The following is a 15,578-nucleotide window of genomic DNA, read 5'->3' as shown; positions in this document are numbered from 1 at the left end:
GAATTTGCATAACGTGAGTTTAATGTAAAACAAGACCTGTCTGTAGTACTAATCTTATTATTAAAATAATCAACGAAGGCACTGTTGACTTGCCAAAGGTCATACAGCCTTTGCTTTGGATGTGATCCCAGGCCTCTTCACCAATGCTCCCTTTGTGTGAGATAACCACTTGTGGAACCTGATGGTTCAGCTGGCTAAGGAAAGACAATGGCCCTCGGATGCATGAAAGCGACCTTGTGCCGAGTGTCTTCAGGTAATATCAATGTACTGTCCCAGTTGATTCAGGCTTAATATCAGAAACATCTGTTATCTTTTTGCAGCACATCATGAGCGCTGAATTGGAGCTATTGTCTGCTTGAGAGTGATCTCGGCAGCTTTGATACAGACACTAAACTTAATTTCTAAGTCAAAATCTAGCAGCACCACTTGTGTTACTACACCTTTGGTTGTTAGGAATTCCATCAATGGAAGACCAAGCTTCCATTATTAACAAAGAACTTCAGGCAGTAGATTTGTCTTCATTTAAGTGGATACTAAGATGTTTTTCACTTGATTGGTTTCCTCCCAACCTTAGATGAAGCAGAAGATAAGATGCTAAGGGAAGAGTATGCAAATGGACCTCTTTGGTGCCACCTGGTGATCTCTTTAGCCATTTATGTGTGTGCCCATTGAGCCTAAAGACAATCATGTAACACTTGGGTACAAAGATGCAACCCAGTAGCCCAGCACTGGAGGCCAAAATGGCAAAGACTTCTACAGCCACCATCGCCTTCCCTTTGGTGCTCTGGTAGGTGGGGAGGAAGGAGATCCAGATGCTGCAGAACACTAGCATGCTGAAGGTGATGAACTTGGCTTCATTGTAGATGTCAGGAAGGTTCCTGGCCAGGAAGGCCACAATGAAGGTCCCAAGGGCCAAGAAGCCCATGTAGCCCAGGACACAATAGAAGGCAATGACAGAGCCTTCATTACACTCAGTGATGATGTACCCAGGCTGAAAATGGGTGTCTGCAGCTGGGAAAGGGGGATGTGTTCCCAGCCAGATAGCACAAATAGTGAGTTGGATGGAGAATATAAAGACCGTAGAATTCAATATTCGGGGTCTCATCCACCTCCTAATTGTGCTCCCTGGTCTTGTCTCCTGGAAGGCAAAAACCACAGTGATGGTTTTGGAAAAAATGGAGGAAATTGCCACTGTGAATACAGTCCCAAAAGCAGTAGAAGGAGGCAGGTGACTTTGGTTGGATGACTTAGGAAGAGCAAGGAGGAAAGGAAGCAGAGAGCAAGGGAGATAAGAAGAATGTAACTTAGAACTGCATTGTTGGCTCTGACTATAGGACAGCCTCGATGCTTCACAAAGACTGCAAGAATGAAAACTGTAAGAAGTGAGAAGGAAATAGCAGCACATGTCACAGCCATGCCCATGGGCTCTTCATAGGCCAGGAAGACTTCAGCCTTGGGGACACAGTGATTCCCGTGACTGTTTGAATACTGATCTTCAGGGCACTTTTCACATTGCTCCATATCTAAGAAAGGAATCATTTCAGTGATTCATATATGTAGCAGTCCAACATTTCCAATGGAATAATTACATCAGCTGGATTGGTGACAACTATCAAATTGTTAGTGTCTTCCACACAACCTCATCCCAGTTTTCTCCCTAACAATGCCAACCTAAGTCTACAAGAAGTTACCCTTCTCCTTTGCCTGAACTGTGATTCTAAGGGTAAGTTTTTGCCAGTAATTGTACAAATTTTAAAGCAGCCCAAAGAAAATATGACCTTTACTGGGGACCTCAGTAAAGAGTTGGGGTCCCACTTGGTTGCAGATTAATGTGATTTGGCATTGGAAGTGAATGGAGCAGCCATCAAGTCCAATCATATCTTAAAAAGAGATTCCCCATATAACATATCCAATAAGTGACCACACAGCCTGTTTGAAAACTTCCAAGGAGAGGACCCACTACCTCTACAAGTGTCTCATTCCATTCTTTGGATGTTAGGCAATGTTTTTCCCTTGACATCAAACTTGTTTCTCTCTTTTGCAACCACTATTCATTACCCATGATTCTGACCTATGAGTCCAAAGAGAACAAATCTAACCCATCCTCTATGAAACATACTTAAAATGCTTAAAGATGGCTATTAAGGCCTTTTATTCTCTCCTCTAACGTAAGAATCCCTAGTCCATGTAAATGATTCTTACATGGCTTGGACTTAAGTTCCTTCACCTTTCTGGTTGCCCTCCTCTTGATAGACTCAAGCTTATCAATGACGTTCCTGAAATGTGACACCTAAAACTGAACTAAGACTCCAAAGACGGTCTGATCCAGACAAAAGTACAGTGGGACTATTACCATCTTATTGAGAGAAATTTTGTTTCATCAGATTGTGAGCCCCTCAAGAGCAGGGGCTGGTTTTTGCCTTTCTTTGCAACCCTAGAGCTTAGCACAGTGCCTGACATATAGAAAGCACTTCATAAATGATTATTTAAACTGACTGAAGGTTATATTTTCTTTGGAGGGTTATCATATCACACTGTTGACTCCTACTGAATGTATAGTCCACTAAAGTCTGCTAAAATAAATTTTAGACAAGTCATTGTCGAACTATGCATCTATCCCTGGGGAATGTAAAAAGCCCCAGCCAGCTCACACTAATCTACCATGTGAGTACCATGCAGTAACATTTATCTCTTACATTGAAGGTTTGACTTTATCCACCACAGACAACTGAGGAGGTTTCTATCCAGAAAGGGGGAAAAGGGATTTCTGCTATATACATTTGCTTTGGTAGAACATTGTTCTTCTATCTGAAAAATGTTTAAGGAGTGAGGAAAAGGACATAAAAATTTGGGGACATCAAGTTTTAATCTGGCCAACATACAGCACAAAAACTGATTTTTCTTGCTGATAAATTTATGTAATAAGAAAGGAATCTGGGCTTGGTTTATGAAGAGCATTGATCTTGTCTCCTTAAACTTCATTTTCTTCTTGCTCAAATTTATTTGTAGCTAACTGAGAAATCATCTCACAAATATTTAAGAATGTCATAATCCTAAGATAAGTAGGTAAGTTATTGGTAATGGAAATTTTTCATCTCCACTCCAAGAATGGTAGATGCAGTCTTCCCTTGGGGGTGCACTGCCTGGCCTCTGTTAGGTAGATGCTATAGTTGTGACCAGAAGGCTATCAACTAGCCAATTCCAGACAGGAGTTCTAAACTTTATGTCCTAGTAGACATTATTACACCGTGAAATAGCTTCGATGACCCAGAAAACAGTGGTAGGGAACAAAGCCATGTCAAAACAACAAGACCAGGAAAGTAACAGAGAAAAAGTGTAGGGACCAGCATGCCCAGGGGAGTAACATGCCGATTAGTGGCACCATCCTCAGGGAGCAGCAGGTCCGATGAATTCAGCTGAACAAAGCACCCAGTCAAGGTGCCACACCCAGTGAGGAGCAGCATGATGACATCACCAGAAGATATCAGGGGAAATGCCCCTCTACATACACTCCCTAGGTGTGAGCCTCTCATGTGTGATTCCTATAAGCTTTCAGTCTTTTTTGGGGTTTTTTTTGTTTGTTTTTGGCTAGGCATGGGGTTAAGTGATTTGCCCAGGGTCACACAGCTAGTAAGTGTTATGTGTCTGTGGCCAGATTCGAACTCAGGTCCTCCTGACTCCAGGGCCAGTACTCTATCCACTGTACCATCTAGCTGCCCCAAGCCTTCACTCTTCACATTATTGGTGTTATAAATCTGAGGTGCCTAGTGACATGGGCGAATGGTTCTATTGCAAATCATCTTACTGAGATATTCAACTTAATATCTTTGAAATGCAAAGATTTTTTTTCTCAGACTGATTAGAGAAAAATAATCACCAAGGGAGAAGCTCATAACCTGTTATTTTGCATGGCTGTGGGCCCACAGAATACTTTGGACTATTCTTGAGTGCTCTCTATTGCTACAAATATACAAACACATACATACATATATAGAGATATATGTATATGTAAATTTGTGTGTATGTATGTATACACATACATGTATATATGTATGCATGTATAGTGCCTCAATCATTATCTACTATGGAAGGGGGATCTCCATACAAAGGAACATGACAACAGTCAATAACTGGATTTTAGAGTTAATAGATGAGGGAGAGAGTTTCATCCCTGAAAATACCTCACCTCTGTTCTTTGCAATGTATCCCCTTGGGCAGGGTCTACAGTCAAAGCAGCAATGGGGCCAGCCTTGTCGTGGAATCTGACTGGATCCAGGAAGGCAACTCTCTCTGCAGACAGAATGAGGAGCCTGAGAGCACAGAGAGAAAATAGGGAGGGACAGAGTACAGAGACCATTGTAGCCTTCGATTTTCCTTTGGGAAAAAAATCTCTTCTGAGATCGTTGGATCAGAAGAACGGTCCACAAGTGATATCTGAATTATTTTTTTCAGGGTGTTGTCACATTCATCTAGTGAAATGTTATTGGACAAAGGAAGCAGAGTGGCCCCATGGAATGCACATAGGTCTGAGACTAGCATAAGCAGTCTTCACATATGTGCCACTGAGGAGCTCACAGACAGAATTGAAAGCTAACTCAGTACTCCAAAACTTCATATCCTATAGACACTTTTATGTACTATGTGGGAAAATCTCCTAATTTCTCTGCTTTAAAGATGTTAATGGGGCAGCTAGGCAGTGCAGTAGATACAGCACCAGCCCTGAAGTCAAGAGGACCTAAGTTCAAATCTGGCCTCAGATACATAACATACACTAGCTGTGTGACCCTGAGCAGGTCACTTAACCCCAACTGCCCTTACCAAAAAAAAAAGTGTTAATGGGTAGGTTCATGAGTTATAGGTTTTCCATCCTGTGATTTACACATGGCACTGTCCCCCATTATTATGCCTTTGCTTAGGTCATCCTGATGCCTGGAATGTTCTCCCTTTTTACCTGCACATCAAAGAATCCCATTATTCATTCAGGATGAACCCCCTTCTGAGTGAAGCCTTTCCTGATTCCAACTGCTTGGTCACTCTATTCCTAACCACTTGGATTTCAACTTCTTGTATATATTTGTATTTATTCCAGATACATATTTTCTTCCATTGGAATGTAAGCTCCTTGAAAGTAGGGATTGACTCATTCTTTGTGTCTGTATCCCCAGCACCTACCACAGTGTCTCAAACATAATAGACACCCAAAACATTCTTGTTCTTTGGTTGACTGTTTACAATTGTCGGGGTCATTCTTCCCACATGCAGGACATCACCTGTGATTGGCCTCCTCTCCAAATAATAGAACTTTCATTGACTGTCAGTTCTTTTCCTGATGGGCCTGTAGTAACAACCACACCAATTTTCACCAAGGAAAATGATTTTGGGAGAGTATCTTGCCCATTTAGAACGTCATACACAGTGGGGAATCTCCATTGGCATCAAAAACAACCTCTTTTCCTTGATGGACCCAGAATCGAACCTTCTTGAGATAGCACAAAAGCTAGTGACAACAATAACAACAAAAAATTACATTACTTGATCTTGCCAGGGGAAAGGTAGATTAGTATTAGGTTCCAGCCTTCACTTATCCTAAGATATTAAGATAGAATTCTGGTCACCTTGCTCATTTCCTTAGAACTAAGCTTGATACTTAATACTTATGATAGTTCTCTAACTTGGTCTTCTGTTGTTGTACATCCACAGAGGAAATAGAATTTACTCAGTTCATGCATCTTGGAGAATTAGAGGCAATCCATTTATCAATAAGCATTTAGGTGACTATGATGTGCCAGGCAAGAAACAGCTTGGTATAGAGGCTGGAGACTTGGCTCCAAAGCCAGAAAGACCTGGCTTCACATTCCACCTCTGAATGACACATGCTAGCTTTGTGACTTTAGACAAGTCACTGAAATTTTCAATGCCCCTCATGTAATCCTCTAAAACTACAAGGGAAAGAGAAAATGCCAATCTGCAGTGGTCTGGGAGATTCCTCATCTAGAAGTTCCCTATAAAATCATAGATGTAGTCCCTATAGCTATGTACCTGGCACAGTACAGATCTTCATAAGACCTGGTAAACTGATTATTTCACAAATACTGGATTTCCCATCCTCACAAACTTTACAGAGTGACTTGCATATGACGTTGTTGAGTCATTTTCCAACTCGTGACTTCATTTGAGATTTTCTTGGCAAAGATAATGGTTTGTCATCCCTTCTCCAGCTCATTTTACAGATAAGGAAACTGAAGCAAACAGGGTTAAGTGATTAGCTCAGGGTCACACAGCTAGTAAGTGTCTGAGGCTGGATTTGAACTCAGGAAAATGAGTCTTTCTGGCTCTAGGCCAACAAATCTTGGTTGAATTGAATAGAATCCCCTCTCTGAAAGCTGTCATATAATTTGAGCTTGTGAGCTCACATCTCTCACATCAAGAGTTTGAGACAGCCCTAGTTAAAGCTGCCTTCAATATAAAAGCATCACCCAGCTCTTAAAATCATTGGCTCTGAGCTTCAATTGTTTATTGCAGATGAAATGAATTGAGTTGAATATATGAAATACCTTTCAGATCATTAGCTATTGTTGTCCCAAAATGAAAAGGGATTCCTCCATATTTGCCAGTGAGGGGTAAGATGCCCACTTCACAGCAATACTGTGGAGAGGAATCCTTATGGGTTAGGGGGTTGGATTCAATGGCCTTTGAAATGTCCCACAACTTCCAGATTCTTTTGAAAACTGTGAATGTGCTTAAGCCAAGCACTACATTTGAGAACAAAAGTACTGATTAGCTTTCCTGGCAGCTTATTGTCCTTAACCTGCTACTGTGTGTCAGTCAACAAGAATGTGTTAAAAGTTTACTGTGTGCCAAGTATTGGAGGCAAAAATAGTGCCTGTCCTCAAGGAATTTACGTTATAATTGGGGGAAATTACATGCAACTTATTAGATACATATAAGATTATACTCGTTATTCTACGTCATTGTAAATGTATTTAGCTTCTCACCTGCCAAGGCTGGAAATCCCAGATCTCAGCACAGGTCCCATTCCCAAAAGGCCCTTCTCTAGCATCACAGGAGATCAGGTCCTGGAGGGCATGAGCAATGCTGTACACAGCAGTGTAGGCGCCATAGGTCTCACTCAAGGTATTTGAGGTCAGTGAAGAGATGGTCTGACCCTGTAGATGCTCTCTACCTGTGCAGAATTTGGATCCTTCTAGTTCTGTCCTATTCCTCAGGCGAGGAAGTCCCTGGGTAGACCACCTACAGTCAAATATTTTTTCCCAAAATATTTTTATATAATCATTCTCTGGAGTCTTATCTACATGCAGGTGGCCAAGGAATTCAGAAAACCCTGGAATCTTTCCCCTTTGTCTAGAAATGGCAAGAGTTTGGGAAATGTTTGGGCAGGAGAGAGCAATCTCACTGTCATCTATGTTTCTTCTGATCCATATCTTTCCTGTGACATCCCTTCCTGAGAGTCCCTTTAACATGAGGGAGAAGCTGAAAGTGTTCAGAATCACCACAATGGCCTTGGCTGACACAGTTCCCATTATGCGTGCAACACTTGGAAAATTTTCGTGAAAATTTAAGGTGGGAATATTCATGAGGAATTCTCTGCAGATGCTAGCCTTCTTCAACTCATCACTCAGGAAGTAGCTGGCCTGGTTGCCAAAATCATCATCTTGAGCCACAATTCCCACTCAGGTCCAGCCAAAGTATTGCAACACCAAGGCCACACCGTGAGACCAGGATTGATCATTGGGTATTATCCGTAAAAAGGAAGGAAACTGAGTTTTGTCACTGAGGCTGACTACACTAGATGCATAGCTGACCTGGAAAAAGAAAATATTCCTATAGATGAGCTTGTAAGTCACTCTCAGAAGAAGGCATTAATAAAACTGAGATTAATGTAAATAGTTATTACAGGCACCCTCATAGGATTTATGTTGTATACAGCAGGAGCCTACTAGGTGGCACCGTGGGTTTCAGGTAGAATCAGGAAGACCTGAGTTTAAATTCTGGCTCAGTTACTTAGCTACATGACCCTGTGTAGTCATTTAGATTTTTTGTCTCAATTTCCTAATCTGTTAAATGGATGTAAGACTCACCTCCCAGGATCAAATGAGAAAACACTTGTAAAGTGCTTTGCAAGCCTTAAAGTGCTGTATAAATACTGTTATTGTTACTGCTGTTGCTGTTGCACTGGAATGTGACATTTAAAGTGTCATCCCTGACCCAGAACTGGCGCTATGCATTTACACGGACTGCTGTGGTCTCGAGAGCCTCCTCACACGTCCAACACCTTGGCTCTGGCCCCATCCAGGGTCTGCCCTAGGAATAGCAGAACACAGCTAATATATTAATGTTGCTCATTTCCTAAATGGCGGGCCATCTGGGGACTTCTCTGACATCTACACCATTCTGCAGGAAACTCATTATTAAGAAAACCTCATTATCCTGCAAATCACACCTTATTACTACCTTCTGCTACTCTCTTTGGAGGACAGACCCATGAATTCCAATGCCTTAATTTAAGGAAGAGGCTCAAGGCAACCATCTCCTCATGTCTCACTGGGCTGCACTAATTTGGGACTTCTGACTTCTCCACCATGCCCCCCAACCCTGGTCAGGGACAATACCTGCCTTCTTCCTCCCCCCCCTCCCCCCACCCATCAATTTCCTTATATGTATTGGCTTTACCCATTAGGTTATAGGTTCCTTGAGGGTGGGACTTTTTTGCAGCACTTAGCACAGTGCCTAGTACATAATAGGAGCTTAACAAATGTTTACTGACTGATTGAATACATCCTCAGCCATCAAGCCTTCATTATAAGTATGTCAAATATAGGACAGAATTTATTCACCCAATAGTCAAGCAAATACATATTTACTAACAACTTACTTGAACAGAAGGCAGAAAACAGAAAGGTTTTATACTCAAGCCCATAAATGGTCAGAATTACTCTTCTTCTCCTGAATGAGCTTCATCTCCCCCAGAGACTTGGGCAATTCTCCAGAGTTTTAGTGCTATCTTGTGGTTGGGAGGTCCCCTGAAAGGGGAACTCTACTGAGTAAGGGAAAAGAGGCCAGGCTAGAATGAGATCATCCATGATGGTATTTATGCAACATTTCAACGTTTGTAAACACTTTATATAAAGTGATCTCATCTGACTTTATTGGCAGAGAGAACTTCTTTTACCTATGCAGATCAATACCTTCCCACTGACTTAGAGTCAGGAGTAGCTTTGCAGCCCTCAAGAGGTTAAATTAAATGTCAATTTGGGATTGCCAGAGAATAGATCCTCCTATTCCCCAGGACCAGTTAGTCTACATGTGGCAGCTAGGTGGCCTAGTGAGTAGGGTGCTGAACTTAAAGAGTCAGGAAGGCCTGCATTGAAATCCAGTCTCTAACATTTCCTATCCTGGTGACCCTGGTCAAGACACTTAAATGCTCTCAGCCTCAGTTTCCTCTTTTGTAAAGTGAGGATAACAATAGCACCTACCTCCCAGGGTTGTTGTGAGGAGCAAATGACACCATATTTGCATGGTGTTGTGGAAGCCTTAAAGTCTATACAAATGCTAGATATTGTTATCATAACTCACAGTACTAACATAAAACCAGGTCTTGGTTTCCTCTATTTGGCAACACTGTCTCTCACTGCTTCTCATTGGTTCTTGCCCTCTTCTCTCGGGAAAGTTTGGTCCTGAGAATCCCCCACTGTCCTGGTAGTAACTCTGTCACTCTACTCCTGCCATCTCTTTGACCACTGGTTTCTTTTTTCCTTCTCTCTTGGGGCCACATGGTTCCCTGGCGAGAGCCCCACGATGCCCAGACTCTCCCTCCGAAGAACGGAATCCAAGTCTCAGTAACTCCTCTCTCATCAGTGTGTCTCAGTTCTGCTAATGCCAACTCCAAACTCTCTGCCTGCTTGTCCTTTTCAAGGACAACCTCGATGGTGTAGCTCAGCTGCCTGACTGTCTACAACTCAATCAAATAGCCTCAAGTGCCATAACTCAAGTAATCATGTTCAATATACTGTCAACAGAGCAGTGATTCCCCAGGGCAAATGTACTTGTTCATATCCCATCAGGGAAACTTTATCAATACTAAAACAAAGTTTCAAATGTTGTGCCAATGAGAATGCTCATACCATCTTTTGTCAGGCATTTTCGGTGTTAGAGGAAAAAGATTTTGTCCTTCTTCTTGGCCCCTTATGCTTTCTGCATAAGCTTCTTATTTCTGGACTACCTGGTCCTCAGTGCCTAAGCCCTCAAATGTATTGCCTTCTACCTCACTCTACTGAGTGAGGGAAAAGAGGCCAGACTAGAATGAGATCATCCCTGTGAATAATGATAATAGTTAGTATTTATGTAATACTTCAAGGTTTGCAAACATTTCATGTGAAGTTATTTGATTTTAGTAGCATAAAGAACTTCCTTTACCTATGCAGATCAATACCTTCTTTCTGACTGAGAGCCAGGAGTAGCTTTGCAGCCCCTAAGAGGTTAAATTATTTGCCCAGGGTCAAAGAGTTAATATGTGTCAGAGGGAAGACTTGAACCCAGGTCTTCATGAATCCAAAGTTGGTTCTCTAGCCACTATACTACATTGTCTCATGGCTAACACAGTGCCATAGAATTATTTGGGATAACTGTGCAAAGTCCTATGATGCTTTGGATGTTTTGCTCATAAACTCAGACTATGATTTCCCTTAGCCACCTGGACTTTTTTAGCTTCTGCATTTTCAGTTTTGACACTAACACTGTATTACTAGTGGTTCATTTAATCCATAGAATAGGGAATTATGCTCGGACTGTGTCCATTTCCATCTATGTATGCCCATAAGTTAACGAATGAATAAATACAAAGGGTTTTATTAAGACCTCCCAATGTGCCAAGCAGTGTGATAAGTAATGGACATACAAATATGAAAAAAGCAAGACTATCCCTGCCCTCAAAGAGTTTACCTTCAAATAAAGGAGGATAACATATACAGGGGAATGGATGGCAGAAAAGGAAAGGATTTTTGATCTAAGGAGTCATAGAAATGGTAAGTTGATGTTTATGTCATCATGTTTATGTCTGAGAAACCATACCCAGGAAGGACACGTTCAAAGACTATCACTGGTGGGCCAAATCTATGCATTCACATCCCCAAAACTCATCAATCACATATCACACTCTCTCCTCATAACTCATTCTAAGCACTACTCATAAAATGTAACCTCAATTGGAATATGCCAAAATAATACACTGGTAGTCATCCCGAGGTCTGCCTTCCTTGCATCCTTTGGTTACTACAATCTTTGATCGAAGTGCCCGGGAGCACTTGCACTCCTTACTACATTCTCACTTCCATGGGCTCACCCCTTTCTCCTTACCTGAATGGGGACACTTCTCTAACCTGCATTTCAGAGGCTAGCCTATCTTAAAACCATGAAAAGAAGTCCTTAATGAATCTTTGTGATGTCAGAAGAATTCAACTTCCCCGTCATAGGATTGTAGATTTAGAGCTGGCACAGACCACAGAAGCCATCTACTGAGCTTCCCTCATTGCATCTGAGGCTGCATCTGGCTGTCTGAGGCTTAGAGGTAAAGGTTGCCCAAGGCTACCCATGTAGTAAGTAGAAGCGATAAGACTCAGACCTGAGCCCTCTGATTCCAAAGCCAGGGCACACTTTCCACTACTCTGTGCTGTCTCACAGGAAAGGTTCTTCTCTCATTCCAGCTTCATAAAGTTGAAAAACCAGATAAATAGGTTTTACTGTATTCTTCCTCCTCTATATTGGATAAGGTATTTTTTAATAGGGTTAAGACCACCTTGACTTAACAAACCATGAATCAGAGAACTGATCTGTTCATTTCTGGTGACTATTTCTGAAAGTTTCCCAGTTTTCCTTAATCTTAGTGCCTTCTCTCTAAAATTACCCTTAATTTATTTCTATATAGATCTCACTTGTATATATTTGTTCATATGTTGTCTTCCCCATTGGACTGTGAGGCCCTTGAAAACAGAGACTGTCTTTTACCTTTCTTTGAATCCTGGACACTATAGACACACAATAGATGCTTCATAAATGTGTATTAACTGACTGACAAATAAATTGAAATCCTTGCTGCCTTCTATGAGAAAAAATCAAATGGATTTCTACCACATGAAGCCATGACATTAAATTTTCTAGCAACTGTACCTATAAAATGTAAGTCCTCATAGTCTTGAAAGGACTCAGTGATAAGTCTGATCATTCTTAACCCTCCCCCATTCATTATTTTACTTTATCTATAACTGCAAAATGTAAAAAAAAAAAAAGGTGAATTTGGTCTAAGAAATATCTGTAGAAGATTAAAATTTAACATAATAGAGTTCTGTAAGGTTGTTTTTGCCTGTAGCTGTAAAATTTCTACAGGTCTACATAATGATCCCCAGATGTGATATCAAAGAAGTCCCTAGGATGGTAGGCTATCCTCAAAAAAAAAAAAGAAAGAAATTGTGAGTTCTGTTACAAGGACTACTTTTACTTTCTAGAACATGGGTTCTTGACCTGGAGTCTATGTGTGTAGCTCGGGCTTTTTTTTTTTAATTTAAAAAATATTTAACATAATTGGTTTTCTTTGTAACCATATTTTATTTTATGCACTCAAAAACATCGTTCATATAAGAGGTCCACAGGAGTCCTCCAATCTAAAGAAAGCTTGGGAATCTCTGTTTCCAAGTTAAAATACAAGCTGTTTTTCTGAAGAAAATTAAGGAAATCTACTTTTATAAATATCTGATTTTGTTTTCTAGATGAAACCTACTTCATTACATATCCTGGCAATATTTACCCAATGTTTAAGCTCAAGTGCTGCATTTTTTCCTAAGACAAAAGTAGTAGTGTTTTGGAAAATAGTTATTTCAATCCCCAAGTTAGCAGGTAATGAGCACCTGAATCAGGATGATGGCAGTAAGAAAGAGAAGGAACCGACAGATGCATGAAACATTACAAAAGAAGAATTGAACTGTCAGAATGTCTTAATTCACCAAATGTGAAAGGAGAGGTGAATAGTCAAAGATGTCCAGCCTAAGGGACTATGACAAAGGTAATAACATAGAAACATGTAACTAAGTATGTAGGTTAAAAAAAAGTTTGGTGAGAAGGACATGATGAGTTAAGTTTTTAAAACATTGAATTTGATAGGATGTTACACTCGAGAGCTGACGGCCAACGTACAATTAGAGATATATATGGCACTGGAGGAAGAGGATTTAGGATCAAATTCTATTTCTGATGTTTATCGCCACCTTGGCCAAAACATTCCACCTGCACATGCCTCAGTTTCTTCATCTGTAGAATAGAGAGAATTGGAGTAGATCACCTCTGTGTTCCTTTCTGACTCTATACCAGTAATTGTGCAGTTCCATGAAGCTACATACTGCAAAACAAGATTGTGAAGTTCTTTATATGTACTATGAAAAACTCAAGCCTGTGAGAGTAACGAGATAGAAGAATAACAAGGATTGAACCTTGGAAAACAATTAGAAACACATAGAAAAGTGATATAGAAAAGTGATCAAAACAGAAATAGGAGGAAAACCAATAAAGCGCAGCATCTCAGAAACCAAAGCAGGAGGGAATGTTAAATGTTGCAGGGAAATAAAATATCTTGAAAACAAGGAGACATCTTTATCCCCACCCCACCTTCAAGTCTCATCTTGAATAAACACAGCCAATGATTTTCTGTGTTTTATAGGATGTATTTGCCCTATTACTAGACATTTGATAAAGGTTGTGTTCTTTGAGATTCATATTTCTAATAACATGGAGATTATATTCAAGGATACTGTATTACTTGTTGGCTATTTAAATAATTGTAATATTCTCATTTTAATAGTTCAAAATTAGGGTGAATTATTATGATTAGAGTATGTTTTTAAAAATGTTTGGGAGAACTTTGAAAGGCAAATTTTCAGTAATGATTATATTTCCTCCCTTTTGTATTTCACTATACTTAGAATACCATGGTGTAGTATCCATCCTGGATTTATAAAATGGGTTATCTGAATCAGATATGTGTAGATTGTGAAATGACAACATGATTCTTTTCAAGAGAAAAATAATTTGATTCTGTTAATACTAAGAACCATGGGCATACAAAATGAATTGGAAGGAATGGGTAGAGATGGTAGTGAGGCAAAGTTAGCTTCCATGTAAGGAAAAAAGCTTCCTTCCTATTAGAGATATGCAAAAGCAGAATGGGCAGCCTTAGGAGGTAGCGAGTTACAGTGAAAGCCTGCTCCAGGTAACATTACTTACCAGTGAAATGAATGTAGAACTACCAGGTCACATCACCTTATGCTCATCAGTATTTGGCTTTATCTTTAGCTACTTTCCTTCAGAAGTAAAAGGGGACTGTTTCAAGCTGAGCCATGAATGATCATTGGGAAATGCTTGCATTGTTCTGCAAGAAACCCTGGGCTTGGACTTTTGTTAACATCTCATAAATCAAAATGTTGCTCCTCTGTAGAGTAAAGTACATAACAACACAAAGCTGTGTAACAATAAATAAATTGGTGCCCTTGGGGAAAAATGGTACTGAGTTCCCCTAACTGGAGCTTGATGACTACTTCTTGTCAAGTCTGTTGTATTCATTGGAATAGATCACCAACTGTTGGAATTAGTTGGCTCTGGTTTCTCAACTATACCAATGGTTCTGTGGTCTCCTTGATCAGGTATTCCCTCCAGTGGTATAAATGCTAACCAGCCCATGAGGGGTTCCTCTCCAGGAGGCTGACCACTTGATAATAAATTCTTTGTCTATGGCAGCCCACAAAGCAAAGATTCTGATCTAATTTGAGAAGATCTGCTTTATAAGCAAGCTGTGTGATTGGGGGTGTTTTACTTCTAGGTTTGCGATCAAAGAAGCTCTTTAATAATATGGAGGCATGAGGTAACTCAATATGTTGGGTAGCAGATAATAGGAAATAGGAAATGAGTCCAAGGTCACTCACCTGAGGAAATTTATAAAGGCGCAACCATCTGGCCATGGGGATGGAAAGAGAAGAATGGGCTTCTCCAACAAAAGCAGCCAGAGGAGGGTTGGACCGGCAGCTATAATTGGGAACTGGATCCCCCTGACCTTTCAGGAGGCCCCCAATCCCCTGAAGGGCCTTGAATATAGAGTTCCCAGAATCCCAAACAGAGAATCCCAGGGTGAGGTTGGGCAACAAGTGTGCTTCTCTGTTGATCTCCTCAATAGCAAAGATGAAAGCCCGAGCTACCTGGTAACCTCACGTTGAAAATCTGAAAAGAACAAAGGAAGAACATTGGTATTTATTCCTAACCAGAAATGATACCAAAAAAGGAAGAACATTGATATTTATTCCTAACCAGAAATGATACCAAAAAAGGAGAACATTGGTATTTATTCCTAACCAGAAATGATACCAAAAAAGGAGAACATTGGTATTTATTCCTAACCAGAAATGATACCAAAAAAGGAAGAACATTGGCATTTATTCTAACCAGAAATGATACCAAAAAAGAGAACATTGGTATTTATTCCTAACCAAAAATGATACCATGATGTAAGAGAGTGACCCAAGTGG

At 40.5% G+C, this 15,578-nt stretch overlaps 1 protein-coding gene across 1 annotated transcript; it reads right to left on the bottom strand.

Annotated features, from left to right (window-relative positions):
- Positions 1 to 545: 545 nt before the first annotated feature.
- On the bottom strand, positions 546 to 15,017 carry LOC110219890 (extracellular calcium-sensing receptor-like). The gene is given in 8 exon segments (XM_021003609.1): positions 546 to 587; positions 590 to 1,218; positions 1,221 to 1,523; positions 4,187 to 4,310; positions 5,271 to 5,419; positions 5,422 to 5,497; positions 6,996 to 7,823; positions 14,982 to 15,017. Coding segments are annotated over 8 exon segments (2,187 nt in total).
- Between the last annotated feature and the right edge of the window lie 561 nt (positions 15,018 to 15,578).

The sequence above is a fragment of the Phascolarctos cinereus genome, unplaced genomic scaffold (genome assembly GCF_003287225.1).
Source record: "Phascolarctos cinereus isolate Bilbo 61053 unplaced genomic scaffold, phaCin_HiC Scaffold_726;HRSCAF=1367, whole genome shotgun sequence".
In the NCBI taxonomy this organism is placed as follows: domain Eukaryota; kingdom Metazoa; phylum Chordata; class Mammalia; order Diprotodontia; family Phascolarctidae; genus Phascolarctos; species Phascolarctos cinereus.
Note: the sequence above shows the minus strand (reverse complement) of the source record. Positions and strands in the feature narration are given on the sequence as shown.